The 20365-nt window shown below is 35.9% G+C and overlaps 1 protein-coding gene across 1 annotated transcript in view; it reads right to left on the minus strand.

Moving 5' to 3' along the window:
* Positions 1–20365, minus strand: part of FBXO11 (F-box protein 11) — a 72257-nt gene that overhangs the window by 44798 nt on the left and 7094 nt on the right. Inside the window, exons 3-6 of the mRNA XM_089108112.1 lie at positions 18255–18387; positions 11961–12111; positions 3634–3913; positions 1547–1823 (exon numbers count right to left, since the gene is read on the minus strand). Of these exons, the coding sequence (XP_088964238.1) occupies positions 1547–1823; positions 3634–3913; positions 11961–12111; positions 18255–18387 (841 nt within the window). The remainder of the gene's footprint in view (positions 1–1546; positions 1824–3633; positions 3914–11960; positions 12112–18254; positions 18388–20365) is intronic.

Below are 20365 nucleotides of genomic sequence, written 5' to 3' on the forward strand. Positions count from 1 at the left end.
AACAAGAAATTCCGTCTTTTCACAATAAGAAAAAATCTATGAAATTATATGCAGATAACAAAAGTGTGAGTAGTAGTGAAAATTGACACACCTCAAGAGATTTGTAAATAAGCTAGGTTTACAGTGGAGTACATGTGATTATTGTTGTTATTCACCTAAATGTCCATAGCATTTCTGTAAACAAGTTACCAGATAAGAATTCATTATTATTTTTTAATTATTACATCCGGGAAAGCTAGTGCTAAACCGATAAGTCAGACAAAGCACGCTCAAAAGCACTGCACGTTTCCTGTAACAGACTCGTAACAGCAAAATAAAAGCGTACCTTCACAAAGAGAAAAAGGATTTAATGACTTTCCCCCTCTAAATGAAGTCCAGTACCCCCCCCCCCCAAAAAAAAGAAGAAGAAAGGTCTTCTAAAAATAGAACAGCGCGCAAAAAATTATGACCAAATAACGAGTACTTTTGCAAGTCGTAGCCCTACCCCTGGAAATAGTTTATGAACCCCAGCAGAACTAAGCTCTGACTCTGCATACTATAGTCTCATTTAACCCAATGTTTCAAATTTTATAGAGAAGGGGACATGTCCACTACAAGAACCCTACGAATTATTCTAGAGCCCTGCATCCAAATATGTTCGAGATTTATAGAAGCTAAGCATTTAGACAAACTCAGCCACTTTCAAAATATTGCGTTTCGTCTCATTTTTGAAGGCTTTACAAACCTTCAAAGAGTTGATCCAGTGGCTCTAACCAGTGGCTCTTAAGCAATCCAGTGGCTCTTTTTTAACAATTCAAAATCCTTAAACAACTAGTGGCTCTTTTTTAACAATTAAGAATCCTTAAGCAACTAGAAGAAAAAGAATTATTTTAAACGAATAATTTAAAAAAAAGAATAATTTAGACGAACTTTATAAATCCTTTCAGTATTTAGACCACAAAATAACCAACAATAAGATCAAAAGACTGAAATCGACTAAATGCAGGTTGATGGTAAAAAAGAAGAAGTGAAATTGGGCCCATAATTCTTTCTGGCTACTCAATATTTCTTATATCATTCATAATAAAAGCATAGCATCGGCAAAATTACTGAAAAAAAAAATTATTTTGGCATTTTTTTTTCCTTGAATAGTAGGTTCTCTTTGACCAATTCCCCCTTAGTGTGAATCAATTTAAATTAAATAAACATAATAAAAGGGTGAATTTGTGCAATTCGGCAGGCTAGAAAATAAATGATAGCCAACATTTTGTCTTATTCTCATCATTTATCTACTTTTAAAAATATTTATTATTACAACCTTTACAACAATGAAAATTTCGCTATCTCTCGCCTCAGACAACGGATTTCAGACATTTGAACTCTTTTTTAATGAACAAAATACACTTAGCCATTAGATAAAAAAGCAGCTTATTAATTACTCCGAGACTTTAATTAGTAAAGTGAATAGTAGAAAATAAACTGGTTACCTAAGGAGGCAAGGGCTCAACTTCTGAAAAACACCTAAAGAGCCATTAAAAAAAAAAATATAAAAAAAATAGCAACTTACCGACAGAAGTACTACGGATTATACAATGATCAATAGTGGGCGAGCAATTCTCACATATTTCCAATGCATAATGTTTATGATGTGGTACGTTAAACCCCATCTCTGGAGAAAACTTCAAAGTCACATAACCAAGATATCCAGTCTTTGCTCCCTCTACGAAAACTATTGCAGATTCCGAACTTCGCTCAATTATAACATTTTCAGCTATGTTTCCAGGAGCTGCTCCTATTAATTGCACATTAGACTCTATCACAAGAAATTCACCACGGTATATACCCTAGAACCAAATAGTAAAAATCAATGTTAGGTGGCTAAAAAGACAAAGTAATTATGGTTCAAGCAATAGCCAGAGCCTAGTAAAGAACACAGTTCAGCCAATAATAGTTGAAATTTTAGATTTTAAATTTACAGAAAGGCATATAGTGAGTATAGTTGTTTGTGTACTTCAGACTGAGAAATAACAATAATTATTGCTGTAGGCTTTATTCTTTCACTTTTACAGAAGACCAAAGTTATAACTTATTTCCTGATTGCCACTGGATCAGCAGCATTTAGAAACCCCATCGTAAGGGCTTTTAACTCCGAAGTGGAACACCTCCACTTCGTATATTGCTCGTATACTTCGTATATTGATAGGGGTAACAGTTGAACTTAACCATTTTTTAACGGTTAACGCTTAACCGTTTGAGTTTAACAGTTGTTTTATTTCCCCAACTGCCATTGTATCGAAAATGCTTTTGTAAGAATTTGAGCAAAGGGCCATTCAAATTGAATCTCGAGCTTTACCAGCCTTTGCGACAACAAATTGATTACGATATGGTGCGATAAAACTATGCCAAAACTAAACTCTTAAGAAGACAATTCAATATTAGATTTGGTTTGTATCAACAGCCTTATATGTAAAATTTCAGCCGTTTGACATATTCGCTTAGGGAGTTAAAGCTCCTCCTTTTTAGATTGTACATGCAGTGGCGTACACTTTTTTTGGCTATAAATCCAAATTAGAGAGCTTCAGTAGATTTTTCTTTGAAATCAGATCTCGAGATCATCAAAATGTGCCACAAAAATTCCTATTTTAGCAAATGGTTGTGCCACAATGGCACAAGTTAGCTACTGCATAAACGGACAGACCAGGAGATTCAAAAGCTGAACTGTAAGTTTTGCATAAATAATTGCCACTTTATTGCACCTCCACTTGGGACAATTATCCACTTCAGACCTTGATTAAAAATCAATTACAACAGTCACAGACAAAAGAAACATGTAAATTGGTAAAAAGGTAGAACTTCAAAGAAGGCTAAAAATCAAAATTATTAAAATTCCATTGGGTTTTTACTATTTCATACCCCCGCTTCCCCCCAAAGAAAAAACGGTATGTGAATATCGCAACCTTTTTATGCGTCAATGATTCAATAATGAAAGGGTTTCAGTTGCTTTGTATTTTCTGCTTTAGTTTTTTTGAAAGGTGATGGGTAAATAAAACAAATGCAACTACCAATTCGCTACATTTTTTGCATTCTAAAATGCTTTGATTAAAGCAATAGTTATGCTCTAGCGTGAGTAGTGGATTGCTGAGGGAGTCTGCACCCCCTTATGCATAGGATAATTTAAGTTCGTTTCAAGTTTCAAAGTTGCTCTTTACTTTCATTTGAAAGAAAAATTATTTCATACAATAGAGTTTCAGTTGTAATTTATTAAAAACGTGTTGAACACAATAAATACAGTCAGCTGGTGACTACAGATGCTTTATTTACATATTGACTTTCAGAATATTCACCTCCCAAGTCTAGTAAATAATAGATAAAAAAACGAAAATACACATTAATTTCAGTTGAGATAAAGTTCAAATTTGTACTAAACAGAATTGGGTTGAGGCAGTGGCAGCCCTCTCATACATAGGGTAATTTCTGTTTGTTTCAAGTTCTGACATGACTTAAGTATTTAATGTGAAAAGAGATTGTTTTTCTGACTTGAGTTTAACCAATACCACATCAGTTCAGTACCGAAATTTGTAAAACGAAAAAAGCAAGATAATAAGTCACTAAAACGCCCTTAATGGCAAAAAGTAATGCGTTTGATTAACTTACCTTATGAACAAAAATTAACAAATTATCAACTTCATCGGACAAATCCATCGCTGCCTGTATTGAGTCGAAATAGGTAATATTGGTTCCTTTATATTTGTCAGGTTCTGCTTCAACCATTGCCTGATATCCAGGTCGGACATGAACCCCATTGCTAAGCTGCTTGAAACTCTCTTTCCATGGATTTGAGTACCACTCCTCAGGATTCACAAATTCAAACTTTGTCGGACCAGAATATAAGAGAGGCATGTCATATTCAAAAACTCGTTGGTATAAATTCTTCCTGTAAAATAACGAATAGCTTACACAGAAATTCCAAGCAATTGCCTGAAAAAGTAGTTTGATACTACATAATCTGCAGTTTCACTTGGTTATTATGCTAGAAAATATTAACCAAAAGTATTGGATTTTTTTAAAAACAAACACATGATGCGGAGTGATTTTTTTTTTTTTTTTACAATAGTGCAGGAATGCTTCACTTCAGTGATTTCAAGCTCGATAGACAATTGCATTTTTAAATAGAGAAGAACCACGATATAATCAAAAAATATCCCGATCTCCAATTTCGGCAATCTGGGTTGCGGTTTATATATGTAGGGCTGCTACAGGGTTTACAACAAAAACTAAAAATGAGACTTTTAATATGCAAAAAAAAGAAAAAAAGTAAATTGGAAAACATGTGATAACAAAGAGCTGAATAATTCTTCTTCTATTTAACAGCAGGCGGGCTTTTCAGTAATACTATTTAGCCCTTTCCCTTTTGCTTCACTCTGTGGGCTACAGAGCTACTGGCTTGATTGCCTCATGATTATTAGATATTTTCAGATATCTTTCAGTAGATCTTTAGACTCTAAGAGTTCAATTATGAGATGATAGATGTCGATTTCTATGCTCTGTGTGCAGGTATAGTTGGCTAGGCTCTTTGCTGATAGTGAGATTTTCTGGTGTTTGAAGCATTTTAACAAGTTTACAAAGCAAGGTATGTTGTGCAGAAGTCAGCATATTACATTCAAATAGGCAATGGTCAATTATTTCATTATTCATATTACAATTCCTGCAAAGAGGGGACAGGGGAATTGAACCACTTGAATTAGAAAACTTGTGCGAGAATGCAAGAAAATTTGGTCCATTTGTTCCAGAGCGAATTCTATGATAGATTTTAGAAAGATACTTATTGGGAAAGGGGGAAAGGATAGGATTAACCTTATTAAAATTAATATCTGATAGCCTCCATCGGTAAATATCTCTAATCGGGATTGGTCTCCCACTTGGCTGGTCAATATTTATAGCATTTTTTGCTATTTCATCAACCTGATGATTACCACTTATGCCAGAGTGGCTAGGAATATAATGAAAATAAGTTTTTATGCCACTTGAAGCAAGATTATCTATGATACTGAGACAATGATAAGTGTCAATGTCCAACTTATACTGAGGAGCTGAAGCCTTGAAGCAACTCAAGGCTTGATAAAGAGTCGGAATATACAATAATATTATTTGAATTTGCAATCAAAGGTTGGTTTTCCTTAAGGTGTTCTAATGTCATGATTATGGCATTTAACTCAGCAGACATTATAGATAAATTATTATATAATCTCTCGCTCATTGCAATTTTCAGGTGAGGAAGGAAAGCACTACTTGCTACCTCCTCATTCATTTTTGACCCATCAACAAATATTTGGAAGTGATTTTTATCGGTAATTGTATTAAGTTCAGCAAATTCTTTCTGGACAAAAGCGATGGGGGTTAAATCTTTAGTCCACTTTGAGAAATCAGTATTTATTATGGGATTTGACCAATTCCATGGAGGGGATTGGGGGAAAGTGGGTGCAATACTTTTCTGGTACGGGGAACTTCTTCTGAATATTGGCTTACTCATCTGCAATGCCTCTATACATGGCTGGATTTCTTAACCAACTATGTAGGGAGTGTGATGTATGTGATTCAATTTTTGTAAGATGTTTTGTCAAGAGAAAGCTACGTCTCTCCCTTATTGTTGTTAATCCACTCTCCATAAGCAGAAACTTGGTGCTTGTGGGAATGAAAACTCCATTCACACTAAATGTCACTGTCACTAAATAAAAATCAAGCTTAATAATGAAGGGTTTTTCGGGACTCCTATAAGGGTGAGTTTGTCAATTTCTTTAACCCACCACACAGGAACTCTCATTTCCTAATCATACTTATGTAAAGCATTAAGTTGAAGTAGCCACTTAAAGCATTAAGTCGTCACCGTTAGTATCCAAAAGTGCAAGATCCGAAAGTATCCAGAAACAATGTTTCCATCAAATAACAGGTAATTTGACTAAGAATAGATTGAAGAACAGATGGCGTTTAATACCCCTGCCTCACTGCCTATGAAATGACCAATCACATATTTCAATGACGCATTGTAGTTGTTTTGAGCCTATATAAAAGCAATCACTACCTAATACTTCTGGTACACGTTCCAAGAAGCTCTCCACCCCGTCACTGCTGATCACGTCTTTCAATGCAGATAGTCCGATTTCATTCTCCAATTTTTAAAAGATCTAGATTTTTCGCTCATCCTCGAAACACCTCTTTCTTCACCCTTTCCTGTCAGCTTCAAAAATATGAGAGAACGAAGGGTATATAAGAAATCAACAGGAAGGCCAATATGGAAAAAATAAGAAGTCGCAGACATTTCAGACCGATAATCGAGGCCCGTATTCAGTTTCAAATTAAAATAAACTCGACCTACATCTTTCACAATTCACAAAAGGATGTCTATAAGGCCACAAGAATATGTGGATCATAAACAGAATATGTGATATAACACCGAATTGAAAGCTCCAAGTATTTTTGTTTAATAAGGCGTAATGGATTACGGAACAGAGATAGAGTTCCTGCTTCTGGAAGATTTTGAAGTCGTTTAATGTGATAAAGAAAGGGACCAAGGCTTCATATAGATTTCTTTTATATTACCTGGAGATACTTAAAAGAATGACGACTGAATATAAGTAAACATTGGGAAAATACCGGAGATATGATAAAGCAGACACATTTTTGACAACAAAAGACTCGTGTGCTAACCCAATCCCTTAAAATCCCTTAAATCGCACTTGCTAGCGATAGAACGAATCCTGTGTCCGCCAGCTTCAGTGATGATAGTTAATCATCATTTGTGGCGTCCCAACTGGTGCACCACGGCTTGTTGAGCCACTCCCTATCCACTGATGTCTTGAATGCATCCATGCTGGTAGAGGTTACTGTTTTTCCACTAAGGGAATTCCACAAGCTGACAACTCTATTTCAAAAGAACTTGCTTCTTAGTCTGGTGTTGGCTCGTTTTCGGAAAAGCTTTTGAGAATGACCACGAGTTCTGTTTGAATTGTCCGGTTGGAAAAGGCCAGGACTGGTATCCTCAGCATTTAGAAGCTTGTATGCTGTTATCACATCGCCTCGTTTGCGACGATATGTTAGAGATGGTATTCTAAGCTTACGGAGACGGGATGGATAAGGGACATCATAGAGGTCTTTAATACATTTCGTTGCCCTCCTCTGGACTGATTCTAGAGCTGCTTGGTATGTCTTATTGATTGGGCATGCGTTACACATTCCAAACTCTAGCCTTGGTCGAACTAGACTCTTGTATAGCTTGGTCATAACAATTGGAGATATGCTAGTGAACGTTCTTTTGATTAAGCCAAGAGTCTGATTAGCCTTCGCAATAGTCGCTTGTGCATGAATATGAAATTTCAATTCGTCGTCTACCAGGACACCAAGATCTCTCCCCGCGTGGCTGCTGGAAATGGCATTTCGGGACCCATCCCTACAACCCATATGATACTGAGTGTGTGGGTTTTTCTTCCCAAGGTGGAGAGTTTTGCATTTTGATGCGTTGAATTCAAGCCTCCAAATATTAGTCCAGTGAGTGAATGTATTGAGGTCCAGTTGGATCGACTTAATATTCTCCGCTGTGTCTGCACAACCCATAAGTTTCGAGTCATCATCGCAGAGACTTACTTTATTGTTTGGGATTTTTGGCACGTCATTTATGTATATATTCAATAAAGTCAGACCAAAAACTGTGCCCTGGGGGACACCACTTCCAACAGCGGCCACCTCGGAGAAAAAAGTCCTTCCATCCTCGCCAAATACTTTAACCGTTTATTTCCTATCTGTTAAGAACTGCATCACCCACTCAACCACACCACCACTCACCCCAATAGCTTGGAGCTTGATTCGAAGTCTTTTATGGCAGACTTTGTCAAACGCCTTTGCCAAATCGAGTAGTATGATGTTAACTGGGAACCCCTGGTCTAGAAGATCGGTGATATAATTATAAGAATCAATCAAGTTTGTTTCAACCGACCGACCAGACCTAAAGCTCTGCTGACATGATGAGAATAGTTTATTGGTTGTCAAGTGTTTCAGGATTGCAGTGTTAACAATCGCTTCTAGTAGATTCCCGACTGCAGAGGTGACACTGATTGGCCGGTAATTGCTTGCATCCAATACACTATTTGCCTTAAACTAATTGCGATATCTGAATAATTGTCCAGCTGAATTCCAAACTCCTTCTGTTCCAGGAAAACGATATTCCGATTAGAATATTTATTTGTGTTCTTTTTCCTATTTTATACACAGACTTCAATTATAGGATATTTCTTTCTAAAGCTGCGTATCCTTCTAAGGAAAACATAGTTTCGCCAAGACATGGTATGAAAAGCAAAAATTAAGCATTTATTACCATAGTCACGGACCTAGGGACTTTGAGCCAGACACTTTTGCAAGTTCTCCCCCTCCCACCCTACCTCCTCCGATGTGACCCAGACCTTTCCACGCTCGGACACCCTTTTTGTGCTACGCTTATGCACCTAGCGGAGATTCTATGGGAGAGCAACATATTTAGAGACTGAAAGCCTGTATAAGAACGGATTTCACTAGATACAAAAACGTGATAGTGTGAAACATACTACATCAAAAGACAAGCTTTTACAGTGTAGCAACAATACATAAACACAGACAATGCGAATAGAATAACACGAAAAGTGAAAACGAGCAAACTACCAGTTTATAATGAAAATTAACATGTCTCTTGATAAGTCAGACATTTATGCTATTAGACAGAAAATCTAAGTTGCATTAAAAATTTACAAAGGGAATGAAAAATAAGTAGCTAGGAAATTAATAAATTAGAATCAGTAGAATAAATAAAAAGCACCCTGTTAAATACCCAAAAGGAGAAAAGGAAAACGAGAAAGGGGGTAACCAAGCCAATTAATGACTATGAAAAATATGCCAAGATGCGCCCCTTCATGAAGGGGGAAAAATTACCAACTGGTCGAATGAAACTCCAAAACAAAATAGACCGATAAATCGGAGATTTATAAGCAGCTGTGGACAGTCTCTCAACATAGTATTAATAACAAAATAATTATGGGTGAAAACTTTCAAATAAGCAAAAGGATAAAAACTTGTCAAAAAGCTTCTGAGAAAAAAAAACCAATAAAAACCTTAAGAATTTAATACTGTTTTCTTTGGGTGAAAAATTAACACTAACAAGCCGATTGTGTTCGACTCAAGCTGAAGTACGTTCTAGATAATGTGACACGCAATGTACAGATTGAAATTAGATCTTACAGATGAAGTAAAAAGAAACAAAGGAACTTGAATTTCATATTCGGCTTAACAAGAGGAATAATGAGAAGCAAAAAGAGGAGTACATTCAAGAGCCTTAGGAAGGTTCCTGAGAAGATGACGAAATGTAAAAGAAGTAAAGCATAAAAAACGAGTATAAAGCCATTTAGAATCATGCAATCATCATGCTACCCAGAAAATGGATGGTCGAGCACCCACATTTTGCACTACTTGCTCTTAAAGCGTAATTTTACAGTGTCTATTCTTCCCTAGAAAACAGATAAATCCAATGCCACAATTGAATTGCTGAACAAAAATGTTGTCCTTCACATTTTTCACTCACAGTACCCCAAGAAAAGTCCCTGATTCCTGTGCCCTACAGTTTGGACTTCTGTGCTCCCGTGTCTAATCATTAATTTGAAATCATTTATCATCATCAGATTAATTCCCAAAAACCCATATGTAGTATTTTGAATTGAGGTTCTCCTCCCAGATGAGAACTAGACAATTTTCCAAAGATGACCTCATACATCATTTTGTCTATTTTATGGCTCGAAGAGCGAGATATCAATATAATTAGTGGATTTCTCTTAAGTTATTTACAGGGTGGAAGGGGTCCTTGCAGAGTTATTAGTGGATATTGACAGTTTTCTTTTTACATCTATTTTTAAGACAAATTTACAAGTCTGAGAAACATTCTTTAGCTTTAAGGAAAAATTGTATTTTTACCTGGATTTTTGAGAATCAATTTGCTAGTCATTTCAGGGGGAGAAGGGGGGATCCAAACCACCAGCCCCAAGAAAACAGCCCTGAGCCCAATTACTTAAAGAACCAAAGGTGGTGAAACTGAAATTTGATTGTTTAAATTGGTCCAGTGGAAACTTTCCAACTTATACATGGTGGAAATGGTGAACTGAAAAAAACAACACAACCATATACATTTTAAGAACAATGAAAGATCTGAGATTCATTTTTTAATAATAAAAAAAAACATCATGTGCGGATATTCATTGTTGGTAGTGGGAGGAGCCAAATTGAAAGAAAGCAATGTGGGTGAAAATCAGCAAAAAATAATAAAATGACATAAAAACCTTAAGAATGTGTAGATTTCCTTTGAAGGGGTAGCTGTCTTTGGGAATTAACCAATTATTACCCCCTCCTGTAAAAAACAATTCTTACTTACCTTCCTGAATCATGATCACGATACTAAAATTTTTGGAATATATGTTATATATATATATATATATATATATATATATATATATATATATATATATATATATATATATATATATATATATATATATATATATATATATATATATATATATATATATTCTTAAGGGACGAACGCTGGAAGGAGGGGCCTTGGGAATCCCCGGAATACAGGATTTTCCTGATTTCTGGAAATTTCCTATTCGAAGTATACAATCAAACTGGTTTGTTTTCTATTATTGCCCCCCCCCCCTCGAAAAAACTACCCCCCCCCCTCTTTGTATTTGGGAATTAACTGATTGTTAATGTTATCAAATCTAACGAAAAGGTTTCTCGTACTAATTAATTTTGTTGACTTACTTTCAAGGTTCAACATGGTAACACTGAAGAAAGTATGATACAGCCTTAACGCTGGATGGAGGGGGCCTTGGCAACCCCCGGGATACAGAATTTTCCTGATTTCTGGAAATTTCCTATTCAAAGTATACAATCAAACTGGTTTTTTTTTTCTATTATTGCCCCACCCCCTTCGAAAAAACTGCCCCCCCCCCTCTTTGTCTTTGGGAATTAACTGATTGTTAATGTTATCAAATCTAACGAAAAGGTTTCTCGTACTAATTAATTTTGTTGACTTATTTTCAAGGTTCAACATGGTAACACTGAAGAAAGTATGATACAGCCTTAAGTAGGCTGCATTAATTTAAAAATCAAAACACTCACTGAAAAGTAAATACATTTGATAAAACTTCAAAAAAAAAAATTTGAACTGTTCTATTAACTTCTTTCTAGAGGGAAATAATCTAAAAATGTTAGTGTTTCACGCTGTTTGAAATACATCCATGTAAGATGTTCATCAATCATTAAGCTCTCTGAGATTTAAAATATACTTCTGTATTAGTCACTTATTTTGACTTTTCACTTGGGGAAATTTTAATGCTTAAAAAGTCTATTCAAAAGCGGTAAAATATTTGAAAGGCTTTACGGTACTTATATGATGCACGCCCTACGGCTCAAGTTGTTCATTCTTAGATACATTATAGAACCGTTTTTTTTTCGTTAGTTTCTTTCATCTTAGTGTGAGACAAGACAAAGAGAAATGACAGAATAGACGGAAAAAATACAATTTAGGCTATATATTTGCACATCAGGGGGGAAAGGGGATTATTTGGACAGTGTGAAGTTTGAAAACAATTCTTACTGCATAATATGCAGAATAATTGTACCTAAGACATTAGGCATGCAGACCCGCTATAGTTTACCCCCCCCCCCCATGTGCAAATATATACCCCAAATTTGTTTCTAAAGCATTATATTTTATCTTATTTTGGTATATTTCATTAGGATTGAGCGTCAGAGAACCATATTAGAAGAACATTAGCTAGAGCGTATATCATACAAGTACCGACTGCACTTACAAAAGCTGCTACCGAACCACAGGAATTTCTATTCTTCACCACTCAGTAGCATATTCTCTACCAATACAAAAAGGGGAAAAGATACGAGAAACTTACCATAGCTCAGTATCATTGGCGATGGTATTAAACCGCTTACAAACTTTACTAACTTCGCACAAATCTTCTTCTAAAAGGTAGCCAAATATACAATATATCACTTCATCAGGAAGCTCGTACTGTAAATAATGTGAGCCATCCTTTACAACATCTGAAACATAGGAATTCACATATTACATCTACTTTTCAAATAAAAGAAACGAGAGAAATCTGAAATAAATAAGAGAAACAAGAGAAATCTCGAAAACAAGAGAACTGATCTGGCAAAAGAGGTGGTTAGAAACAAGACCGTATTCAGAGGGAGGAGGGGTCTGTCTTTCAACCCCCTCCCCCTAATTTTTGTCCGACTCGTAAAATCGTAACAAAATGCAGATAAGCAAATTTTTGATGTGCGTTTTTTTTTAAATCCCCTCCAAGCAAAAATCCTGAACACACCCTTGGTCATTAAGGTCATATAGGATGTAATCCCATTTTAGGTTTGACTAGCAAATTCAACCTCTATTCTTTGACTTCAGCTAGTTCAAAAGCACTAAGTTGACTAAATCAGAGCTAAACACTCTTGGAATAATGAGTTACCTGAATGAGTCAAACTGCTATTCAGGACATTTGGTCGGGATCAGGGGTTTAGTTTTGTAGAATATTTAAGGAACAAATCGTACTGAAAAGGGTTCCATTGTAACAGAACCCCCGTGCAACTGAGCCCCCGTATAACCGATCCCGTGCAACTGAACCCCATTACAACTGAACCCTCATGCAACTGAACCCTCGTGCAACTCAACCCCATTTAACTAAACCCCCGTGTAACTGAACCCCCGTATAACTGAACCCCCGTGCAACCGAAACCCCGTGCATCTGAACCCTCATGCAACTGAACCCTTGTGCAACTTAACCCCCGTGCAACTCAACCCCATTTAACTAAACCCCCGTGTAACTGTAACTGTGTGTAACCATGTAACTGTGAGTTAACAGAACACAACTGATGAGCGAAAAGTGATGAAAGAGAAGGGTAATACCGAACTCTCAGCTACCATTCTTGGGAGACATCTGAAAGTTTATAAGTGACCATGGAATTCCTGTGTTGTTTTAAAGTCACTTTTCTGTGAATAGGCAGCGTGGCGGCAGAGTGCATATGGCGACGATAAATCACATCAGTCCAGTTTTTGTCAGGAAAAAATTACTCAGTGATAATTTATTGCTCCCGCTAGCATTATGCGCTTCTAGGACCGGGCCTAGGAACCTAGGGGTAAATCCAGGCCTGAGCATGCACATATTTCCTTTTGGTGAATTGAATTTCCTTTAAGCACTCTCTGAAAGTTCCAACTTAATACACAAATCCCTTTTTGAGATATGCTATTTTGAAAATCTGCATGCACATAGTGTCTTTTGATTTAGTTCAAGTTTCATCTCAAATACCTCATTCTGTCAAATTTTCAACTTGATATGCGTAGCCTTGATATTGGTAGTTCAATAGTAGCAGAAGTCGTAGTAGGAGCAGTAGAAGTAATAATAGTGTTGAATTAGTAGTAGTAGTAGCAGTATTAATAGCAGTAGTAGCAGGTAGATGCCCCAGAAGTTTCATCTTGATGTGCTAAGCTGTTCCAAAAAAATTCTGTATCAGCAATCTGTATGTTATTGGAAGTTACCAATTGTTAAAATTTAAAGTTTTTATAGAAGGGATGATCGTAAAAACTTTGAAGGAGGCTCATTCGATTGGAAATTGGAAGTTAAAGTCCAATTTCGAAGATTCAAAGATAATCACAGGACAATCAGTCTTTCCCTCTTAATCAACACCCCCCCCCCCTCAAATACATCCGATCAAAATAAAAATAAACATTTTGTTCAAAATAGTCTAAAGATCAAATAACCATACCTTTGGGGTTAACAACCCCACCAGCAGCATCGTGGGCATGGGCTGTAAGTTAAGCTACCGTAGTTGCTCATTGCTAACACATAAGGTTTTGTAGAATAATATTTTTATGAACTTTGGGGGGGGGGGGGGCTCATTTGATTGGAAATAAAAATTTCCAGTGCAATTTTTCAGCGTAAAAGCGATCGGAGGGTTTCTACCCCACTCTATTTTCCCCAAAATACATCCGATCTAAATTGCGGGATGGCCATGGGGGTTCAGTGACACGAGGGTTCAGTTGCACGGGGGTTCAGTTATACGGGGGTTCAGTTGCACGGGGGTTCAGTTGCACGGGGGTTCAGTTGCACGGGGGTTCGGTTATACAGGGGTTCAGTTACACGGGGGTTTAGTTAATCGGGGTTGAGTTTCACGGGGGTTGAGTTGCACGAGGGTTCAGTTAAAGGGGATTCAGTTGCATGAGGGTTCAGTAGCACGAGGGTTCAGCTGCACGGGGGTTCAGTTGCACGAGGGTTCAGTTATACGGGGGTTCAGTTGCACGGTGGTTCGGTTATACGGGGGTTCAGTTACAGGGGTGACCTTTTTTTTTCATTTTATCATAAATGACAAAAAATATTGTTAATTCTAGAAAATATCAATGGTGTGTCTAAAATCATGAATAACAGTCTGATCGGAACTAATGAATAATGCTCCAAAAGGTTTCAACGTGAATGGTTTTTACACTTTTAGAGAAAAAATTAATTGAAAACAACCAGTTTTTTTTTACAAGAAAGCAACGTTAAAACTTAAAGAGAAGAGAAAATATTTTATTTTCTGCCTATTTCGTACAAGTGTTGCAACTCCCTCAAACTTGTTCTTTATGCTTTAGTTTAGGTATTGTTTCCCTGAAAACAATTGGAAATTTAATAAAAACAAACAGTCGGCGCTGCAAGCGCTTTATTTACCAATTACCTCTAAAAACATTTGGACTTCCAAATCCTAAACTCTATAAAAACAGTTTGAAAACGATATAAAACTTAAAAGTACAGGCTTTTTATACTCATTCCAAACACATGATAACGAAATAGTGGTTACCCATCGAAACCTATAAGCATAAAACATGTCCCCCCAAAAAGGGGGACATTCCCCAAAGGCATGCAATCTGAACAAAATTACAACATAGCACAGATTGCCAAAACTACAAGCCTGAAAAGCTTAAATAGGAACTTTAAATCTCTTAAAAACAAAATATGTCCGAAAAATATCCTAGAAAGAAAAATTTAAGTTATGACTCAACAAATCCTTTTTGATACTACCAATCTCTCCCTCCCCATCCCCCAAAGACAGAAATAAGGGGCGCACTTTTCAGGGTTTATAATTCTTGAAGAATTGTTATACAAAATTAGAGGAACATGAACAGCAAGGGACGAGGGAGGGAGTGAGGTAGTAGTCCCCCTTCTTACTTAAGATAGCCCTTGAGCAGATAGATAACGGTAACAACAAGTAAGCAAAGAGAGACACTTGGCAACAGAAACCCAAACTCCGAAAAACAGAATTTGAGTGTAATATAAACATCAAAAGAATTTGATTTTTACGAAGGTTCTAACTAAAATAGTTTAGTTACCCATCAAATCCAATTGGCATAAAACATTTGCAAACTTCAATAAAAGGAGGGGGTGAACATGCCCAAAAGGCATGCGATCTGGACAAAAATTACAATATTACATCCAGTACGCCTGAAAAACTTAAATAGGAGGTTTAAATCCCTTAAAAAAAATAGTTCGAATAACTCCCCTTAGAAAAAAATTCAGGTTATGACCTAAAAATACTTATTGACAATTCCAAACTCCCCCTCCCCCATCCCACCAAGAAAGAAGTAATAGGCACTATAAGGGCTTATAATTTTTGAAGGATTGTTATACAAAATTAGATGAACAGGGAGGGTCAAGAAAGGTAGTTGTCCTCCTTCATATTTACTAGAGCTTTTAACAAGGCAGTTCCTGGTAACGATCTATAAGTAAGGAGTAATCCCTGGCAACAAAAAACCAAAACCTTAAAAAAGCAGTTAAAGATCCTTTTGAAAATTGGGGTAATCACGATGTAAGTTATACCACGAAATTCATCATATATCAGAAACTTAGAGCAAAGTTTTCAACTAGCTATCTTCAAAAATATGAAATGTTGTACTTTTCCTGAAAAGGGTTGTCAGGGATGCATATTTGTTTGTTTTTGTTGTTTTTTCAGGGTGGCTGCGTGATCTTGGATAATCGGAAGAAGATTAATCCAAATTAAAATTTGAAATTTTAGAGCCTTTTTACAATGGCAAAATATGTTACGTCAATGCAGTCAATTTCGACCATTTTGCCCCATGAAATAAATTTTGGCTTTATTAGGGCCAAAAAGGAAGCGAACAAAAATTTTGAGACAGCAAATTGGGTTCAAACGTGAGAGCACGTTTCACAGGCAATACTAGCGCGCGGTGGTGCATTCGTCACTAAATATGTACATCCGCCCATGAGAATTGAATCGTTATTATATACCTTTTATCAAATAAAACTAGCATTAGAAAGTATTACATAGTTGTACATCAGCCATTAGGGCACAAGTCAGTGGAATTATAAATGCATGTTTGGGGAGCCTAAAACCCCAAAAGGCCCGTTTTTACGCCCTAGTCTTGAAACTTTTCAGGACAGGTTCTTCAGATGAACATGAAGAGGAAATTTAATATCTAACATTCCATTATTTGCACGAATACATCTGCACTAAGCACACAATATATGTGTTGAAAAGGTTAACAACTCCCATACTATTTTGGAAATGGTAATTTTTAACGAGAAATATTAGTTTTTTTAACATGAGAGCATTCTATTAAAAAGTTAGATTAAAGGATGAAATGCGGGGGTTAGATGGGTGCGAAAATAAAAAAAAACAGTATTAGTTGAAGAACTGAGCATCAATATATAATTACTAATTCGTATTGCATGTGATCAATACGAAACCTATAGACGGATTTTTGATTTTGCGAAGATTCGATCTTTGATCCTTCAAACTGACGAAGTGATATAAAAGCGTTTATTTAAAACTATTATATTTTACTATATGGAATTCAATTCCCTAAACTTGCCAGAATTTCTACAGATACCCCTGTCGTCTTCCAATTTGTCTGATAGAAATTCTAATTTTTGACTATCCTAGGTAATGTCTATAAGTCTTTATAGACACCAGATATAGCTTTAAATATTATAGCTTTATATTTTTAGACGTTAGGAATTTTTAGACATTACAAAAAATATAACTGTTCTTGATAAGTATATGATTTGAAAAATGTAGCCAATATAAGTTTCTATTAATATAATAATCTAGGTTTCCTGAAGTAATTTTTTGGACGTAATTAATTCGTTAGCTGAAAGCTAAATATATGTTCTTTCAAAATATAATAATCACTACCGTTATGATTGCGTTATTGCTCTACCCCCTCCCGCAGTCAACAATACCTTGATATATCAAGGCAAGGGGTATGGGTTTCCCCCTCTACCCCCTCCCTTAGTACCCAGAACGTTTGTATAAATCTTGCTAAAGACTGTGCGAGATTAAACTGTGCACTAACAACTAAATGTTTTACTTTGAATTTTGGCTGGAGCATTTTTCTTTTTTTAGTTTTATTTAAAAAGGCTCTCTTCTATATTAAAAAGCATTTGTGAGAGTTGATGGGGCAACAGCCTACCTCGTTTTAGGACAGTCCTGAGTGACGTCAAAAACGAACAAGAAACTGAACTAAAAACTATGTTTTCAAATGACAGTAAATAATTGCATTAAAGTACAAAACGAACAGAAACTGTCTTGCAATTGAGAAGGGGGTTGCTACCGCCTTAACACCTCAATTATTATTTAAAACCGACTTTTCCCCACTGCCTCAATAACAAACGCCCTGACACAAGATAAGTGCAAAAAAATATTTAATTGTTTTTAACACAATGCCCAGAAAATCGAAGGGCTTATTTATTCAGTTATGTTAAGCAATAACATCTTCAGTTAATATGTTTTGCAAGGCATTAGGTAAATATTAGGTTAAATATATAAATAGGTAAATATTATTACAGATAAATAAGAAACAGGTAAATATTATAATTTCGTTAAAATGTTCCACTCTGTATAGAAACCAAAAGTCTAAAAAAAATTTAATTTTGAAAAATTTGTATACCACCAAAAAAACCACCAAATTTGTATACCACCAAAGTTGTATACCATCAGAACATAATAGCATAAGAAAAGTTGAACATTTTGAGAATAATTGAAACCATGTTGAAAATAATTAAAAGCACCATATGGTAAAGGATTTGACCAAGACAGAGAACAACTTGAGCTCTTATTATTGGCCAATAGAAACATTTTTTTTATTTACTTTTTTTGTTTGACTACACAAGAAGATAACAAAAAATAAATCAAGTTACCATTTTGAACAGAACCTGTTGCTGTTCGTCTCACTTTTTTTCTAGCAGGTAGATAAGCATCAAGGGTACTAGAAGCTCCAGGAGAAAGACTTACTGAGGGGTCAGATTCTGCAGGGCCATTTCCTCCCATTACCTATAAAATAAAACATCCGAATAAGTGATATACAACTAGGGAACTATCCCAGTTTTGGAATCAGCATTGGAATCAAGAGAATCCCTCCAATCAATTCTCCTAACTGAAAAATGTTCCAAATCAATTTTTATTTGCAAATGAAAGCAATTTATATTGTAGAATTCAATTCTTATACAAATACACCCACAACTAAGAATTTTGGCATGGGTATGATCAAAACAAGCAAGTTTTCTCATATTATAAATAATCCATTAATATCTCTTTATAAGTGAGGTTCAAACTGTCTAAATTTATATATATTTATATATTTTTTTATTCTTTGATAAAAAAAAGCATTATCTATGTCATATAAAGTAAAATACCAAATTGATCACTTCAGTTAGAACTTAGCGGCCATTCTTTTATTTTAACCTAAAGGATTGTATTGGTAATTTCGACCTTATGCAATACTAAAATGGTCCAGAAAGTTAAATTTTTTACCCGCCCCCCCCCAAAAAAAAATTGACTTACTTTTAATCTAACTTTGACTTATTTTTATGCCCACGTATGAAGCAAATCAACATTGGAGACAAATCCAAGTTCATCAGAGCCCCAGAAAAAAGGTAAATTAAGCAAAAAATATGAGAAAAATCAAAATAATATGAACATTCTGTAACAGTTCGGACATTAAAGGACCTAGAATCTTTACTTTAAGGCAATATTTGCTAGAATGTGCAATGAACAGCTAAGCAGCACTTTAATAGACGTTTTTAAGGGAACTTGGCCTTGTATACCATTATGCTGTTTTAGTATGAACTGCTGCTTCTAAAACTATGTTCAAGGCCTAAGTTGATCCTTTCCCAGGGTCCCAAAACCCACTAATTGTCTATAACACCATGTGCTCCCACTTACGTTGTTCTTTCTAATTACTCCAAGATTAAGCACAGTGGTCAAACCTGATTGATTCTAGTAATTTTGTAACCAATCTTCTGGACCAGGGGTTTCCTGTCGATGTCATGTTGGATTTGGCAAAGGCATTTGACAAAGTCTCCATAAAAGACGTTAAATCAAGCTCCAGGCTATTGGGGCAAATGAGGATGTGGTTGAGTGGGTGAAGAAATTCCTAACGGATAGGAAACAGATGGTTAAAAAAATTTGGCAAGGATGGAAAGAATCTCCACCTTGAAAAGAAAAACCAAACACTCAGTACCATATGAATTGTAGTGATGGGTCCCACAAAGCTGTTTCCTGCAGCTATGCGGAGAGAGATCTTGGTGTCCTGGATGACGAGTTGAATTTTCATATTCATGCACAAGCAACTATTGCAAATGCTATGACACTTGGCTTAATTAAAAGAAAATTCACTAGCAGATCTCCAACTGTTATGAGTAAGCTATATAAGAGTCTAGTTCAACCAAGGCTGGAGTTTGGAATATGTGTCACCTGCCCAATCAACAAGACTGACTGAGCAGCCATGGAATCAGTCCAAAGGAGGACAACGAAATGTATTAAAGACCTCTATGATGCCCCTTATCCATCACGTCTTTGTATGCTCAGAATATCAACTCTAAAGCATTGACATAAATGAGGCGATGTATAACAGCGTACAAGCTTCTAAATGCTGAGGATATTATTCCTGGCCTTTTCCAACCAGTCCATTGAAAGAGAAGTTGTGGTCATCCTCATAAGCTTTTCCTGAAGCAAGCAAATACCAGACTAAGGAACAAGTTCTTTCCAAATAGAGTTGTCAGCTTGTAGAACTCCCTAGCTAATTTTTTTCCTTATTTAATTTATGATCGAAAGATTGTTTTTATTATTCTGTATTGTTTCTTTTTTTTAACGAAATTGAAAATTGGAAACCAAAATGGATCTGCCAATCACATGTTTCTAGTCTTAGTGTTTCTCAGAGGGAATGATCTGCACAGAAGAAGAGGATGAAATACTGATTGGAGAAACAGAGCCTGTCAACAATGATTGGAAAAACAGTATTTGTCGACAG

The sequence above is a fragment of the Artemia sp. Qi Xiang Cuo genome, chromosome 1 (genome assembly GCF_049724085.1).
Source record: "Artemia sp. Qi Xiang Cuo chromosome 1, ASM4972408v1, whole genome shotgun sequence".
Lineage (NCBI taxonomy): Eukaryota > Metazoa > Arthropoda > Branchiopoda > Anostraca > Artemiidae > Artemia > Artemia sp. Qi Xiang Cuo.